At 36.4% G+C, this 17,631-nt stretch overlaps 2 protein-coding genes across 3 annotated transcripts in view; one reads left to right on the top strand and one right to left on the bottom strand.

The window, feature by feature from the left end:
- LOC107674834 (fatty acid desaturase 2-like) overlaps window positions 1–15,926 on the top strand; it is a 19,477-nt gene extending 3,551 nt beyond the window's left edge. Inside the window, exons 3-13 of the mRNA XM_016468947.1 lie at window positions 1,684–1,794; window positions 2,744–2,941; window positions 3,722–3,823; window positions 6,715–6,840; window positions 6,928–6,985; window positions 7,768–7,844; window positions 7,948–8,045; window positions 12,738–12,834; window positions 12,913–12,992; window positions 13,078–13,203; window positions 15,015–15,926. Coding sequence (XP_016324433.1) covers window positions 1,684–1,794; window positions 2,744–2,941; window positions 3,722–3,823; window positions 6,715–6,840; window positions 6,928–6,985; window positions 7,768–7,844; window positions 7,948–8,045; window positions 12,738–12,834; window positions 12,913–12,992; window positions 13,078–13,203; window positions 15,015–15,066 — 1,125 coding nt within the window. The 3' untranslated portion in view covers window positions 15,067–15,926. The remainder of the gene's footprint in view (window positions 1–1,683; window positions 1,795–2,743; window positions 2,942–3,721; window positions 3,824–6,714; window positions 6,841–6,927; window positions 6,986–7,767; window positions 7,845–7,947; window positions 8,046–12,737; window positions 12,835–12,912; window positions 12,993–13,077; window positions 13,204–15,014) is intronic.
- Window positions 15,425–17,631, bottom strand: part of eps8l2 (EPS8 signaling adaptor L2) — a 58,465-nt gene continuing 56,258 nt past the window's right edge. For both annotated transcript variants that reach the window (XM_016468945.1, XM_016468946.1), the window contains 2 exons: window positions 16,687–16,819; window positions 15,425–16,613 (listed from right to left, as the gene is read on the bottom strand). In XM_016468945.1, coding sequence (XP_016324431.1) covers window positions 16,542–16,613; window positions 16,687–16,819 — 205 coding nt within the window. In that variant the 3' untranslated portion in view covers window positions 15,425–16,541. The remainder of the gene's footprint in view (window positions 16,614–16,686; window positions 16,820–17,631) is intronic.

The raw sequence follows: 17,631 nt of genomic DNA, 5'->3' as shown, positions 1-17,631 counted from the left end.
GTCTTGTCCTGTCTCACCCCATCATGGCCGCCACTCCAGAGTCTCATTCCGTCATGTCCGCCACTCCAGAGTCTCTTCACTCAGAGACCCCCCACATGATTGTAAAGCGCTTTGGGTGTACAGAAATACACAATAAAGCGCTATATATAAATGCATCATTCATATAAATGCATCATTCAAAATCATTAATTTACATATTTTTGTAGACTGTGTTATTGTAAAACAAAGCCTTATTGAGCTGCTAGACTTTTGGTTAAAATGCTAAATAAAATGCCAAAAAAGTCAGAATTGTGAGATATAAACAGATGAGGTGAGATGTTAATTAACAACTGGGACTTTATAATTTGCAAATTATGCAAAAGAAATTATGCAATTTGCAAAAGAAGAGAAGTAATTGCGAGGGAAAAAATCAGAAATGTGAAAAGTTACATTTACCTTTTTATTTTTTGTTTTGTGGCGGAAACAACAGGACAAAAAAAAAAAATGTCAGAATTGTGGGATATAAACTTAGAACTGTGAAATATAAACTCTAAATTGTGAGAAAAAAGTCAGAATTCTGAATGAATGAATTAATGAGGCATTTACAGTATATAGCGCTCTTATTGTGTATTGCTGTGCACCCAAAGCGCTTTACAATCATATGAGGGGTCTCTCCTCAACCACCACCAGTGTGCAGCATCCACCTGGAGGATGTGACGGCAGCTACAGGACAACGGCGCCAGTGTGCTCACCACACACCAGCTACAGATGGAGAGGAGAGAGAGTCATAGAGCCAATCAAGTGGATGGGGATTATTAGGAGGCCATGATTGACAAGGGCCAGTGGAGGGAATTTGGCCAGGACACCGGGGTTACACCCCTACTCTTTAGGGGAAGTGCCATGGGATTTTTAATGACCACAGAGAGTCAGGACCTCGGTTTAACGTCTCATCCGACAGACGGTGCTTTTTACAGTATAGTGTCCCTGTCACTATACTGGGGCATTAGGACCCACACAGACCACAGGGTGAGCACCCCTACTGTTCTCACTAACACCTCTACCAGCAGCAACCTAGTTTTCCCAGGAGGTCTCCCATCCAGGTTGACCAGGCTCAACCCTGCTTAGCTTCAGTGGGCAACCAGTCTTGGGCTGCAGGGTGATATGGCTGTGGATGAGATTATATCTCACGATTCTTAATTTTTTTCTTAGAATTGAAAGAAATTAAGTCTGAATTGTGGGATAAAAAGTTGCAATTACCTACTTTTATTTCTCCATACATAATGGCCAAATGTACTCTAGTATTACATAGTAGGCATCATACAAAAAATGCTATGTTAATGTGAATAGGGTTGCAAAGGGGTGGAACATTTCCGGAAACTTTCCAAAAATCCCTGGAATATTCCAAAAAATCCTGGAAACTTTCCAAAATTTCTGGAATTTTTCCGAAATTTACTGGATTTTCCACCTTTTTGCAACCCTAAAAGTGAATAATTAATCATGCGAATGTTAATGTGCATTAATATTCAAATATAACAAATATTATAAACTAGACAGCATTCTGGGGTATTTTAGGCATGTGTTTCTAATGGCCCATAATGCTGTCTAGGTAGGTGCTTATTAAAGCAGTTGTTTGTTGCAGTGTTGTTGTAATTGTTTCAGATAAGAATAAAATAACAATCATCAATGTTGAATCTGTTGTGACAGGACGCATTTAATGCGTTTCATCCAAACCTTCAGCTCGTGAGGAAATACATGAAGCCGCTGTTAATTGGGGAGCTTGAGGCGTCTGAGCCCAGTCAAGACCGGCAGAAAAACGTGAGTACGGGGACTTTACTGAAGCATGACAGCTGGTTGAATTTCCATTAATCTGGTTAGGATGCACTTATCGAATTCAGAATTCAGCTATCGAGTGTGACTTTGAAATGAACTGACCACGTTACACAGGAAGTTGAGTTGAAATTCAAATTGGGATGACAGGAATTTACTGAATTACAATTCAAAGAAACTTATCAGGTCATTGCGTTCTGGGAATTGATTGCATCTGTGTTTCCGTAAGGCTTATAAAACCATCAAACTCCAAGACATTTGTAGCTTTTTTTAACACCTTTAAATAAGTCTGTCAAACAGTCATTCTAAGTTCAAATGATGAACTTCTCTTTTCTAAAATTGCTATTAAATGACATACTTATGGCATACTTTAATTACATACTTCTGAATTGTGACAAAAGTCAGAATTGTGAAATAAAAAGTCATAATTACTTTTTTTATTTCATTTTCAATTTTAATTCTACTTCTTTTAATTCAAATTCTAAATTCAAATCCATTCAAACCGAGGAATTGTATTGCAGTTTAAAAGGCATTCTCAATTCAATACTGTGCTGCACAATGTGTTTGATTCCAGAAAGCAGCTATGTGTATTGTATGAGCTCTGGATCATGACCTTCACATCACAGAATGACTGTCAGGCTGTAATTCCACTTCCCAGACAGCCAAATAACAGCTTGTTGACTTAAGAATGACATTAAAGCACAAAAAGCAATGCACCGCTCAGATTAACCTTTGCCCGAAGACACGAGTCACATACTCCAAATTGGCTTTCACTCCTCTTCTGAGTGATTCAACTGCTGTATGTTCACGCCTTAAAAATTCAGGTCATGAAAGTCGATTCACTCCTGCTTTTAAATGCGATTGTCACTCCCTTCACAGTGTGAACGTGGCCATAGAGGACTGTATTTGTTGTCATTTCACCTTTGTTTTCTCTCAGGGGGCACTTGTGGAGGATTTCCGAGCCCTTCGTGAGCATCTGGAGGCTGAGGGGTGTTTCAAAACCCAGCCCCTGTTTTTCATCCTGCATCTGGGTCACATCCTGCTCCTGGAGGCCATCGCCCTGATGATGGTGTGGTACTTTGGAACCGGCTGGATCAACACGGCCATCGTTGCCGTTATACTGGCTACCGCACAGGTATGTTGTTTCATTAAACTGTGTTTAAAAAGAGCAGCAGAATTGGTAACCAAAATCGGTTGCCCTTTGGATGCTGGTGTGCTTAAAGGGTTAGTTCACCCAAAAATTAAAACTCTGTCATTAATTACTCACCCTCATGTCATTCCAAACCTATAAGACCTTCGTTCATCTTCGGAACACTGCGAGAATACTTTTTGTACACAAAGAAAACAAAAATAACAACTTTATTCAACAATTCGTCTCCTCCCTGGTGCCATTTTGGAGAGTATCCACTGAACGCAAACAGCGTATGCTATTCTGTGTCAGCTGCGTCACGTGGCACCAGGGTGACACGGAGGAGACAAATTGTTGAATAAAGTCGTTATTTTAGTTTTCTTTGTATACAAAAAGTATTCTTGTAGCTTCGTAAAATTACGGTTGAACCCCTGATGTCACATGGATTATTTTAACGATCTCCTTGCTACGTTTCTGGACCTTGATCGTGTTACTTACATTGCTGTCTATGGAGGGTCAGAGAGCTCTAAGAATTCATCAAAAATATCTTAATTTGTGTTCCGAAGATGAACGGAGGTCTTACGGGTTTGAAACGACATGAGGGTTAGTAATTAATGAGAATTTTCAGTTTTGGGTGAACTAACCCTTTAACTAGCTTAGCTACCATAACCGTTAGCTGGTCAACAAGGAGTTTTCTTGTAAAGAGCGTAACTGGAAATGTCTTGATGCAAAAATCAACAATGTAAATGTTCATGTTTTTTGTTTGTTTTGATTGTTTGTCTGTAGTCGCAGGCTGGATGGTTGCAGCATGACTTCGGTCATCTGTCCGTGTTTAAAAACTCACGATGGGATCACTTATTGCACAAATTTGTCATCGGACACCTGAAGGTACCAACATATCCTGGCCCGTCTTCACTAAAAATGATTAAAGATGGTTCCAGGAATACAGCTCATTAGCCTAGCTCAGGGGTGGCGACCTCCGGTCCTGGAGAGCCGCAGCCCTGCAGAGTACAGCTCCAACCCTAATTAAAACTCACTTGCCTGTAGCTTTCTAGTAACCCTTCAGACCTTGATTAGCATTTTCAGGTGTGTTTGATTAGGGTTGAAGCAAAACTCTGCAGCACTGACGTTTGCCACCCCTGGCCTAGCTGTAGGTTATTTTCAGTCAGTTGGTTTGTGGTCACATGTTGTTTTCAGGTTTCAAAGCTGTAACTTTTAAGTTTTCTTGTCATTTTGTAACCATTTTCATTGAGGTAACGCAAAGTAAATGTAGGTCATTATACCAAAATAATACAGAAGGTTGGGTCCTTCATGACATTTGCACATTTAGTTCATAACAACGATTTGCCTTTTTTAAAAGCAAAAATGTAAAAGTTCATACAATAGTTTCCACCTTGAAAAGAAGACAGGGTTTCAAGACGCAGTTTTTTACATTTGAACTTCACACAGCATCTTTTTCTGATTTTGAAAAAGTCAAAGTTGAGTCAAAGACATCCTTTGACAATGACCTTTTACATATTTTTTAAATGCAAAAATTTGAAATTCTGAACGATAGTATCCAACTAGAAAAGAGGGCAGGATTTTAGACATTGTTTTAAAAGTTGAACTTCACACAGCATCTTAAAAGCATGGTGCGAGACACTAAAAAATCTGTGGAGCTAAGGCATCCATTTATAACGATGTTTCGTGTTTTTTAAAAGCAACAATGTGAAACGTTGAACAATAGCATCCAAATGGAAAAGGTGGCAGGATTTCAAGACACAGTTTTAAAAGTCAGACTTCCCACAGCATCTTAAAACGTAGCGCGAGACACTGAAAAACCACAGAGGAAAAGGTTTATAGCGATGTTTCGTTTTTTTTTTTTTCTTTTAAAGTGCCCTATTATGGGTTGTGAAAGGTTCATATTTTGATTTTGGGAGTCCCCAACAACAGGTTGACATGCATGCAAGGTCAAAAAACACTTTCATTTTCTTATAATATGCATTTATTTTTACCTTAGTTGCTCAACGACTCCCAAACGATTCGCTCAACGATTAATTTTTCCAAACCCCTCCTTTGCGTGATGCTAATCTGCGGTGATTGGTCCGATTGGATCATGCCTGTAATGCCTGATAAAGCAGCGTTTGTGAGCGCAGTGCTGCTTTGTGTACAATGTTACCGGGGAAACCGCTATTTTTACTGCTCCAAAAGCAGCACTTAATGGCATTTTCATTCAGACCAACATGAAAAGACCAACATATGGGCGAGCAATATGCTAATGTTTCATGTTGACGTCAACATGAAATGGCTTGGGATTCATTTTAAAAACCACTTGTTTCAATGATTCAGAGTCGACTCTTTCTTTTGAGAGACAATGACTTTATACACGGTGCACTTTCAGATTTAAAACTTTGCAGGATGTTTTCATTCACTTAGAGATGTTACACACTGCATGAAAGGTAATTTTCAAAAATCCATTATAGGAGGCACTTTATGTTAAAATGGAAAATATCAAACAATAGTATCCACTTGGGAAAGAATGCAGGGTTTTGAGCCTTTTGTTTTGAAACCTTGCCACAAAACACCGAAAAAGCTGCAAATCAAAGACAAATTAATAAAATAAAAGCATATATCCACCTGGACAAGAAGGATTTTGAGATACAGTTTATGAAAGTCAAACTTCTCAAGGGAGACACTGAAAAAGATGAGTCAAACTCATCTGTTTATAACGACTTTTACCATTTTTAACAGTCAATAAAGGCCTTCTGAAGCAAATCGATGAGTTAAGCACATACAACAGTTAGCGGAAGCTAGAGATTATGGTTTGTAACGTTTTAATATAGATATTTTCATTGCATCACTTCATCTAAGAAGGGATTAATTAACTCCCGGATCCATGTGGAGCACTTTTTATGATGGATAGACACAATTTATAAAGCATCGAAGAACCAAGACATTTTTTTAAATAACTCCAATTGCATTTGTCTGAAAGAAGAAAGTCATATACACCTAGGATGGCTTGACGTAAGTAAATCATGGGGTAATTTTCATTTTCGGGTGAACTAACCCTTTAAAAAAGCAGTGCGAGACAAACAAGCCAAAGTCAAAGACATCCATCTAGCGCAAGTTTACATAGACAGCAGTTAAAAGCAGCGCTGTAGAGTGCAAAAACACGTTCTGTGTGAACTACTTTTACATGTAATTTAAAAGTGCAATTTCAGTTTAGACTTTAGTCCGAAATTGTAATCTGTTTTTTAAGCGAAGTCGTCCTAGCAGATGTAGGTAATGTGATTGTAGCTCAACTTCGTCCAGCATGTATTAATGTCAAATGTCAGTTGACTTCGACATTGTTTGAAAGCTCTAAACGACAAAAGTGTTGTGCGATGTGTGTTTAATCCACTCAATTACACACCTATTTTTCGACAGATATATGCTGTAGCTTGACTACGCAAAACCGTGCATTAGTTTGATTACAACTGCACATGTAAACAGTTACATTGAATATTTATAAGATAAATATAAATCACTCAAAACACAAAAACTTACTAAATTTGAGCTTAAAAATGTTTTGCTTTTTGATACAGTTCATGCTACTTAGTGGAGTGTCACATTGTTAGCTTAGCATCATGCTAACAACAAACTTGAGTCTACCATGTGCTTTTTGCATGAGAAGTGCTGTTTGTATGTTCATGAAAGTTGCTGAGTATAAAACATCTAAATTTAAAATCTGTTTTGGAACCTGTATTGGTCTGTCTGTTTGTGTGTCTGATGTTTTTGTGTTTTTATGCGTCATTCCTCAGGGAGCATCTGCGAGCTGGTGGAACCATCGCCACTTCCAGCATCACGCTAAACCCAACATTTTAAAAAAGGACCCAGACGTCAACTTGCTCAATGCGTTTGTAGTGGGAAACGTGCAGCCTGTGGAGGTACGGACACACCATCCACATGACACATACGTGAAGAAAATACTCGATCGGATCTGATTGGACTCTTTCTGTCTGTCTTTACTACAGTACGGCATTAAAAAGATCAAGAATCTGCCTTGCAACCATCAGCACAAGTACTTCTTCAGTAAGTCACTTTATGCCATAGCATCTACTACAGGAATGTTTACAAGCTTCTTACTGGAATTTATATCATAATTTGGATCACTAAGATCCTACTGGATAAACTGAAGCTTGTAAGGTACTATTTTATCTTTTAATCTTTAAATAAACAATTAAATATAGCTTATATTTAAATATTGCTTAATTTATATAAGTTGAAATTTGAAATGTATAAATAAAAACGTTAACTTATTTGTGTAAAATATACTATTATGTAAAACTTACTAGTTATTATGCTACAAATATTATTTTATTGTCCTTCAATGGCATTTTATTATATTATATTTATTATATAGTATATTATTTTAAAATATTTATATATTATATATCAATAGTATTACATTTTGTGTATATATCAATTTACTATATAATACTATAAATTTCATATTTATAAATTTACAGCTGTACATAACATTTATATCATTAATATATACTGTGTATGTGTGTGCGCGTGTGTCTATATAAATTAAAAATATTATATCATAATAAACATATTCACCAAACCTTAAATGTTTATTAAATATTTTGCCATGTATTAATAATTTGACAATGTGTTCCATTATTATCAAGAGTCCCATTTAGCACATTTTATCATGTCTATTTTGCAAATTTCTCTTTAATATTAGCACAAAATGTCTGATTATGAGTAGATTATGATTTTCACTGATTTTCTGTTCTATAGGACTAGTTATGATAGACACCATCAGCCAGGCATGTTTACCATCTGCTTCTGTTGTTATTTCTCAGTTGGACCTCCGCTGCTCATTCCGGTGTATTTCCAGTTCCAGATCTTTCACAATATGATCGCACATGGTCTTTGGGTGGTAGGTTACCACGATTGCTTTGACTCTTACCTTGTTTATGCAGCTGAATGTGATTTTACAGCACTTTCTCTGCCCTTATCTCTTCTCGTCTTATCTGTTTTAGGACCTTGTGTGGTGTATAAGTTACTACGTTCGCTACTTCCTGTGTTACACGCAGTTCTACGGTGTGCTTTGGGCGGTGCTTCTGTTTAATATCGTGAGGTACAAATAATAATTTCATTTACTACTACTGCTTTAAACACGTTTATTGTAGATTTAATATTCCAAATGTGTTCTCAATGGCCGAAAAGGCAAATTACCCTCACTAATAAAAAACACCATGGTATTACCATGTTTTTTTTTCACATGGTACTTAAGGTAGTACCATGTTTTTTGCACTTGTACCATGTAGTGCCAAGCTTTTCTTTCACTTACCAAAAATGATCTTGGTACTATTAAGGTTTTGTGGGGCATTTACCATAGTACTACCATAGTATTTTTGGAGATACCTTAGTATATGAATATAATCATTCAGTACTAGTACTAGTGAGAGAGAGAGAGCGAGAGGTGGGCGTGTCCTTCTGATCTCTTTGATTGCTCACAGCTGCAGGTGTGTAAGAGGTTATAAAGCTGTGTGGTGGATCAGCGTTTACTTCAGTGACGTCAGATCACAGTGTCTTTTCTTCAGATCTTTTGTCTTTATTTCCCACTTCCCTGCAGTATAGTGATATAATAGTTCCTCTGTTCTCTACTCTTTTGTTTTATGAAGTTATATTTGAGTTTATTACTTTCAGAAGGATCTTTAATGGGTGTTGTATCCCAAAGAACCAGTTAATTTTGAGTTGATTTCTGTGGAATGTGTTTTTGTTTTTTTTTTGTTTTTGTGACAATCAGATCAGTCCTCTGATACTATGTAATGTTTTGTTAAAAATAATTTGAAATATTTTTCTGATTTCTGATCAGTGAGTTTCAGTTTTTTAATTAAACGTATTGGAAGTAGTGCTGGGCGGTATGACCAAAAATTTATATCACGGTATTTTTCTAAATTATACCGGTTTCACGGTACATGACGGTATTTTTTTTCATGCATGACTGGGTGTTAACCATATTTTCTACTGATTGAGAGAGGAAATACTGCAGTATATTGACTTAGAATGCCCTATTTTACTGTCATGATGAGTGAATATTGTCAAAAAATACCACACTAAATAGTGACTAAACACAACCCCTTTTAATATTAACCAGGAGTCACTCTCATTTATAACCGCGGCATCGTCTGATAAAATCAACATGCATCTACACTAAAGAGCAGCGGCTATGCGGTTGTTTTGGCTATATTACTTTTTTGTCTCATGCAGCGCACTGCCTGCATGAGTGACTCATGACTGTATTTTTTGACAATATTCACTGAGTAACAAACTAAAAAAAACAACAAACAAAAACGTGCATGTGGTCAATGTGGATATTGTGGATGAGTTCTTCTGTGTCATCACGTTCTATTAGTTCTACAGCTTCAGTTTCGGAACTTTCACGCTTAGTAACACATACAGCTGTGCCCTCACCACAGTGCAACAGTGAAAAGGGACCTCTTTCAAACAGTGTCGCATTCCGAACGTTGTTTAAGTGACATACACCAGTATTACGGTATTTAAAAAATTCATATCATAACAAAAATAAACACCGGTATTCGGTATGAACCGGTATACCGCCCAGCACTAATTGGAAGTCAAGGAAAAAAAATTACATCAAATTGGTGGAAGATAAATTTGGTCTAAATCACTTTTACCGTACCAATTACCGTAGCACAGATACCAAAATTATAGTTTTCATGACAGATTTAGTTAAACAGACATTAAATAATGAAGACATCACTACCAGGTTAAGTAAAAATATAAAGCATATGTAATATAGTGCATGTATTTATCAAAATCCTCCTCTTTAGAGTTGTTTTTTTCTAGTGGACTATCAAGCTTTGGACATTGAATGGCTTTCCTGGGGTTATATGACCTTATATACACACTATTTTATTGACATCTTTCTGCAGGTGAAATGCACATCAACTAAAGGCACTGACCAAAAGATCATGCCAATAAAAAAATCTATTAAAAAGGAGAAATCGATATTGTCAAGACAGCCTCAGTGTCCACACTGCTTGACAGTGTTACCTGCTGTAGTTAAAATGCAACATCAGTAAAACACTAATTATATGTTCCCACCTCAGTCCTTTAAAACCATTTCAGCTGAAACTTTGGTACATTACCAATTACTAATTTCCACATTAAATTTTCTTTAAATGTTCTGCCGTTTTCCTCATGTTTTAGATATGCTTAAAAATACCCATATATCAATGTACCTTGTTTTACCACCAAAAAAAAAAAAAAAAAAAAGACTTGAGTACTGTTTTTGAGAGACAGTTTGTTGATTTGGATAGGAGTACCAAAATAATGACTTTACATACTTTGATACTAACAAAGCCATTGAGTTAGTAGGTATGTTTACATGCACTCATTTTTGTCAAACGGCATGAATTCAAACTGATTGAAGATTCTGAAAGTTTTGTTTATATGAATCCTAAACATTGCAATCCAAGTCACATATTCATTGTGCATTACATGTATTCCGAACAAAACCACCGCGTTCAGAGAAAGTCAGCGCATTAAGTACCATTTTTTTATTTGGCGCAATTAAAAAGAAAGCTGACATATATGCCAGACAAGCTTTTTTTTTATTTGAGAAAATATTGTAATTCAAGCACAGGGCTGTCACAATATCAGATTTTAAACTACACATTTATCGTGGCCACAAAAGTTCACCATTCTATCAGTCAAATTCATTTTTATTTTTCTCTCTTTTATACGAAGAATTGCACTAAACAGAAGAGACTAAAATGGTAGCTGTTTTTAGCTTAGTACAGCGGCTAAGTACAACGATTTATGAGAATAACAACTTTTTTTTACTCTAAACGAATGTTTTAAATAACTTCATTCTGTGAACCGATTCTTATTACAGAATGCAGAAATTATATTATTTTATAGTATTCTGTACTGTGATAAAAGTTAAAAAGATAAAAAATGTCAATTAGCATTACCTTAAATACATGCCCTTATTAAAATACCAGAGATGGCTTGAAGAACACAGATAAACCATATACTGTTGCAGTTGTGTGCTTTTATCATATAAAGCATCTTTATTCTGCATTTTATTCATCTACAGTGATAGCTGGATGCCTACATGGAATTTCCTGGAACGTCAATTAAATTTTATCATTACTCATATGAGTCTTGCTTGTGGACTTTCTTTCCGAGGGCGCCCTCCGGCGTTGAGTACAAATGAAAAAAATTACGTGAGCATTTAGCACTCCATAATGGCGCTGGATTATAATAATTTTATTATGTACTATTAATTTATTTACCGGTATATTGTGACACCCCCAGGCAACACGATTTCATTATTTAAGTATCACGATTATCGCTACACCCCTATATCAAGTGTGTCATTTTTTCCCGTTAATCAAATTATTACAGGTGTACACCACCCGATCAATTTCATTCGGTTTGTACTCCGTTGGATTGATTGAGGTGTTTACATGAAGGTTTTTCAATCTGAGTGAGCCATGAATCCAATTATCAACATTATTTGGTTACAAGTAAACATAGCTAATGATTATTGCTCTACAAAGTATTGTACGACATTACCTTTAATTAGGGAAATTACAGTCAACCATTTATGTGGATTTTAGCTTTTACTTTGTGTGATTTTACAATTGATATTTTTGTTACACAACTTTAGAGCCATCTAACGATTAATCGCTATTACGTTACGTTTATTTATTAAATATATTTATATGTGATATAAATTATATGAATATAAATATATACATGTAAATATTTTCAAAATATATATACTGTATGTGTGTGTATTTTAGGGGTTGAACGACTTCTGATTTTTTAAAGTAAACTTTTATGTGATGAAAGTAGCGTCGAAGTCGACTAGTCGCTGATGACGTCATTAATGAACAAATAAGTCTGGAGCTGTGACAAACACCTTGTGCACAGCTATGGCATATGACACAGTGCTGCCCACATGTCTATTGCTCCTATAACAGCTCATTTTTATCAGTTCTTTTGTCTTTGGGTCGTTATATTTCTCACAGATTTCTGCTCGTTCTAAATCAGATACAGATAAAGTAGCACAGTAAAGATTACATTAATATGAATGCATTAGTGAGAGCGATTGCGTGTGTGAATTAATTCTACCTGGCAGCGTCTCTCTACTAGTAGTGAAGCTGTGGAATTTAGTTAAGAAATATATGCTTGAACTTTTCAGTTTCTAAGCTATTTTATTGAGAAATCACATAACGGTGTTGACAATACATTTCCGCGCTGAATGATTCTGTGCACACGCGATGTGTGCGTGATGTACGCGCTACTGTCTGTAGCCTATGTGTGTGCGTTACAGTGCAGCAGCGCATTAGATTAGAACGGTGATTAACTTACCTGTACAATAAGCAGTTTAAAACGTGCATTCTCATGTTCAATTTCGAGCATCCAGTAATATAATCACACATGTCTTGTGAAACGCTTTCAGAGTATGCATTTATTTGTCATTTGAACTGTTTGGAAACTGAGCGTAAATGTGGAAGTCCTTCAAAGATTTCTTATCCTGTTGCGCCCTCTATAGGACCAGCAACTAGTCGACGTCAAACTTAAAGCGTCATGGCAGAGCATTGAAGTCGATTAGTCGGTGCAACCCCTAGTGTATTTATATATACATAATATATGTGTATGTACTGTGTATATGTATTATGTAAGCAAAAACTTTTATTTGGATGCGATTAATCGTTTGACGACACTAAATATAATGTTTTGACAAGTCGCATGACTGTGGTGTGAAATGTGTTCCTGTGGGCCGCAGGTTCATGGAGAGTCACTGGTTTGTGTGGGTGACCCAGATGAGCCACATCCCCATGGACATCGACTACGAGAAACACCAAGACTGGCTTATCATGCAGGTACATTCTGAACCGTCACGGCCGCACTGGGTTTGAAGTCTTTCTAGCATGCCAACTCTATGTGTTTCTGTCATTTAGCTGGTTGCAACCTATAACATCGAGCAATCCTACTTCAACGACTGGTTCAGCGGACACCTCAACTTTCAGATCGAGCACCAGTAAGAAAAACAGAAGTAGTTTCAGTGCAAAAATGGCTTCACTTTATCTTCTGCATTTCACAACTGTGATTTGATCTTGTCCCAGTCTCTTTCCCATGATGCCTCGGCACAATTACTGGCACGCCGCTCCACGCGTGCGAGCGTTGTGTGACAAATACGGAGTCAAGTACCAAGAGAAGAGCTTGTATGAGGCCTTTGCGGACATCATCAGGTATGATGCACACCTGAAATCTCATGACGTGACCTTCAAAAGGCGCTCTTGCTCCGAAATATTCCTATGTAACAACACTGACAAACAATTTCATCATCTGTTGTGGTTGGGGTCAATTTGGCCCAGACTCGGTTTTCAAACAGCTTGAAATACAGGTTAACCCGTTTACTTTTTCGTAAAATTTGGTGAATACTTCTCATTTAGGGTCATGAATGTGCATGCAAAGTTTCGACACAGACGTATTTTGGAAAGGCAGTACAAATTTGGTTTGAGTCATATTGACTCCCCGATTGATTTCCATGCAATTTGCCGAACATAAACACTAAAGAGTCAGGTAAAAACCAAAAAACCCTTATTGTAGCTTGTCAAACACTAAAATATGAAATACATGAGAACTTATGACATTTAAGACTTACTCAAAACACTCCAGGAAAATTCAGTGTTTTTCTAGTTGAGTTTTACAGTCAAAAAGCTTGTTTTTGTTAGTTTTTTGGATCGCAGTTACTAGACTGTTGCAGCGCTGGAAAAAAGTATGAGAAACCCATTTTACTCTCTCTAATTTTTTAGAAAAAGATGACAAAGGCAGAGGAGAGGTACAAATAGCAGTAGATACTATTTAAACCAATTACAAATAATGCAAGATATGATACTGTAGTTATTTGCACCCTAGTGTGCAAACAGTCATTATAAGTAGTCATGAAAAAATATATATACACCGAACAAAATTATAAACGCAACACTTTTGTTTTTGCCCCCATTTTTCATGAGCTGAACTCAAAGATCTAAGACTTTTTCTATGTACACAAAAGGCCTATTTCTCTCAAATATTGTTCACAAATCTGTCTAAATCTGTGTTAGTGAGCACTTCTCCTTTGCCGAGATAATCCATCCACCTCACAGGTGTGGCATATCAAGATGCTGATTAGACAGCATGATTATTGCACAGGTGTGCCTTAGGCTGGCCACAATAAAAGGCCACTCTAAAATGTGCAGTTTTATCACACAGCACAATGCCACAGATGTCGCAAGTTTTGAGGGAGCATGCAATTGGCATGCTGACTGCAGGAATGTCCACCAGAGCTGTTGCCCGTGAATTGAATGTTCATTTCTCTACCATAAGCCGTCTCCAAAGTCGTTTCAGAGAATTTGGCAGTACATCCAATTTGGCAGTACCCCTAGCACGATCGAAATAACACAATAAAAAAAGAATAAATTTCTCACAACTTATTTTAAGTCTCTGAAAGTGTTTTTATTTTATTTTATTAATATTTTCACCTGAAAATAGGCTAACTTCTGTCAACATAACCAACGTGACCACGTACTTGCACAGGGAGCGTGCTGGGGGACTATTTTCAGGCACTGCGTTTAGTTATTTTAGTTAAACAAAATATTATTGAAGTTTAATTTATTTCAAGTAATGAAAATGTTCTTGTTTTTGTTTTTTTATATGGTTTTTAGTTTTAGTTAACTATAATAACCCTGGTCTGTAACAAGCTATAATAGGGGGTTTCTGTTTGTAAATTAATCTTTAGTGTTATTTTATTTTTTTATTTTATTTTATTTTGCAAATTGCATGGAAACCATTGTGGGTCAATTTAATCCCAAACACAGTTTTTGCACACAACAGAAGAGTTTGGGACATTTACTGAGTGAAACCAGGAAAAACATAGTGGGAGTTGATTTTATCCATTTGGGAATTGATTGGATTATGAAGTGTCTATATATGAATGATTCATACTTATTAATATTCATATTTTGCATGCATTCACTGGCAGATGCTTCAGCACTAACTACCATTACTCTCCTCTCAGGTCTTTGGAAAAATCTGGAGAACTCTGGCTGGATGCGTACCTCAACAAATAAAACCTCACTTCTGCTTGCATTAAAAAATGAAAAGCTGAGCAGAATCCACCAATCAGAGCAAGCATGTCGCAGAATAGGCGTTAAAAAGTCTCGTAACTAAAAGACCAGTCTATCAGATTGTCAAAATGACACGTAGCACTTCTGTTTTTGGTGTTTGAAGGGTAATTGTGGCACTTTGAATGTGTTTTAAAGAGACTGAGATGTATGTGTCTCGCTCCTAGGACATATCTGAAGGTACAAGAACGTGCTTGAATGTACCTGGAAGTTGTGTGATTGCTGGATTACAATCGCTGAATTTTAGATTTGCATAGTTGCTAGATGCATTGAATATTTTGAGGGTAATTTCTGAGGCACAATCTTTTTAGTAGTCACTTTATTTCTGAAATTTACAATACAGTGATTTGGTTTTTATAAATAACATTTGGAGAAACTAGCAGAGGATAATACTACTTCCGGTTTAATATGACATTTAATTTGATTTCCTACAATTGTTATCTGATTAAACTGATTAAATCTCATCTGTGTGTCTTTTTAAAGTGTCTCTATTGTGATTAAACCACATACTGTAAGATCAAAGTCTCTAAATGCGCTTTATACAAATAAAAAAAAAGACGTGCATGAATCCAGCTGATAAATATACTGTTCTCGCTTCATTCATTCGATATAATGATCAGCATCGGAACATGCATGATGCGACTGAATTTAGCACATTATTTACATTTGTTTCTTTCAAAAACCAATGTCACAGATCAAACCCCAGAAAACATTCACTCCGCTCAGACACGGGTGAATCTCACCTGTCAACATGTACGAGTCACACTGAACCACTACAAGAAAGATGTGTATTTTGCTTAAATTTACATTTTTGCACTATACATATTGCATTTCACCTCCGCTTAAAACAAGAATCATCAAAAATGACAAACTCAAAATGTGTGCATTTGAGAAGCTGTGGATAAAATGACACGGAAATGCAAAAGTAACAAAAAAGGGTCCTTAAATAGTCATTTTTCTTTCATAATTTTTCTTTGGATTTTGAGGTGACAAGTCACTGTACATGCTATTTAATAATTGAGAATTACATAAAAACTCTAAAGAAAAAGTCTACTTTGAGCAATTGTGGTTAAAATGACATGAAAAAGCAAAATGTTAATAGTCCTTTATTTTTATCGTTCATAATTTTTCTTTTAATTTTGAAGCATGACCTGTACATGTTTTCATGAGATTCACCCATACATTGTTTTCATGCAATAAAGAGTAGTAAGTATTTTCCAGCATGAACCAGATAACATATGTGGATAAATTACAATAAGGTCCGTACATGCACTAATAAAAAGCACCAACAATAAATACACAATTAAAAAATATATTGGATTAGACGTTTGGTCGACGGTGTGGCTGAATTTCATTGGTGGGTTTGGTTGACGGTTACTGTTACCAGGTGACTGTTTGATTGACAGTCTGTGTGAGCGTGTTTAGGGGGCAGATGAAATTTTCTCTTGTTGTTTAGTCAGAATCTCTTGCAGTTCTGAATCTCCTCGACTCTTCTGATGGAGAGAGAAAAGACAAATGAGAAGAGTTCTGTGGTGCTGAGTGCAGTCTGTGTGAAGTGTCACTGACCTCTAGTTGTGATTTCTGGACGGTGATCTGGCTGAAGACACGAGATCCCTCGTCTCCACACACGGTCTTCAGATGATCTTTATTCAGAGAGAAGAGCTGCGCGCCGGTCAGGATGCCCAGACGCTCCACCGTCCTGACAGACAGACAGACACACAGCATGGACTTATTTCTCAACATTTGTTACTTTTTGCATTTCATGGGATCTTTTTTTTGATTATTACATTTTGTTTACTATCGCTTATTTTTATTTGAATATCTTTCAAAGTTTAGAAAGCTTAATGAGTTCTCAGGGGAAAAAAATCTTTTTAATTTCATTTCATTTTAATGTTTTCAGTTTAGGATTAATGAATATGTTTAAAACATTTAAAGGGGTCATATGATGCGATTTAAATTTTTCCTTTCTCTTTGGAGTGTTACAAGCTCTTGGTGCATAAAGAAGATCTGTAAAGTTGTAAAGACTAAAGTCTCAAATCCAAAGAGATATTCTTTATAAAAGTTAAGAGTCAGCCACACCTACCTAAAACAGCTCGTTATAACACGCCCCCACATGTCTACGTCACGATGTGGGAAGATTTGCATAACGCCGCCCAAATGTTCACGCAAAGAAAGAAGGCGTAACTTTTATTCTCGCTGTAGTATAGTTGTTGCAGCTGCCGTCATGTAGTGAAGGCCCTGTGTGTTTCGTTGTGAAAGCGAAACTACTTTGTTTGGCCTTCCAAAAATGGTATGACAGTATGACAGTATGATGCAGGCTTTTCAGAGAGACTTAACGATGATGCGCTGAGTCTGACTAACTAATATTAGTGTGGATCGATATACAACCCTCTACGGACACCTTGGCAATTGAATCTCCATTGGCTAGTACATTTTTTTGTTTACTTGCCAGACTGAAATACTATACTATACTATACTATACATAACTTTATATATATATATATATATATG

Source organism: Sinocyclocheilus anshuiensis, unplaced genomic scaffold, assembly GCF_001515605.1.
Source record: "Sinocyclocheilus anshuiensis isolate Anshui unplaced genomic scaffold, SAMN03320099.WGS_v1.1 scaffold941, whole genome shotgun sequence".
Taxonomy (NCBI): Eukaryota; Metazoa; Chordata; class Actinopteri; order Cypriniformes; family Cyprinidae; genus Sinocyclocheilus; species Sinocyclocheilus anshuiensis.
The sequence above is the reverse complement of the archived record's forward strand: the minus strand, read 5'-3'. Positions and strand labels throughout refer to the sequence as shown.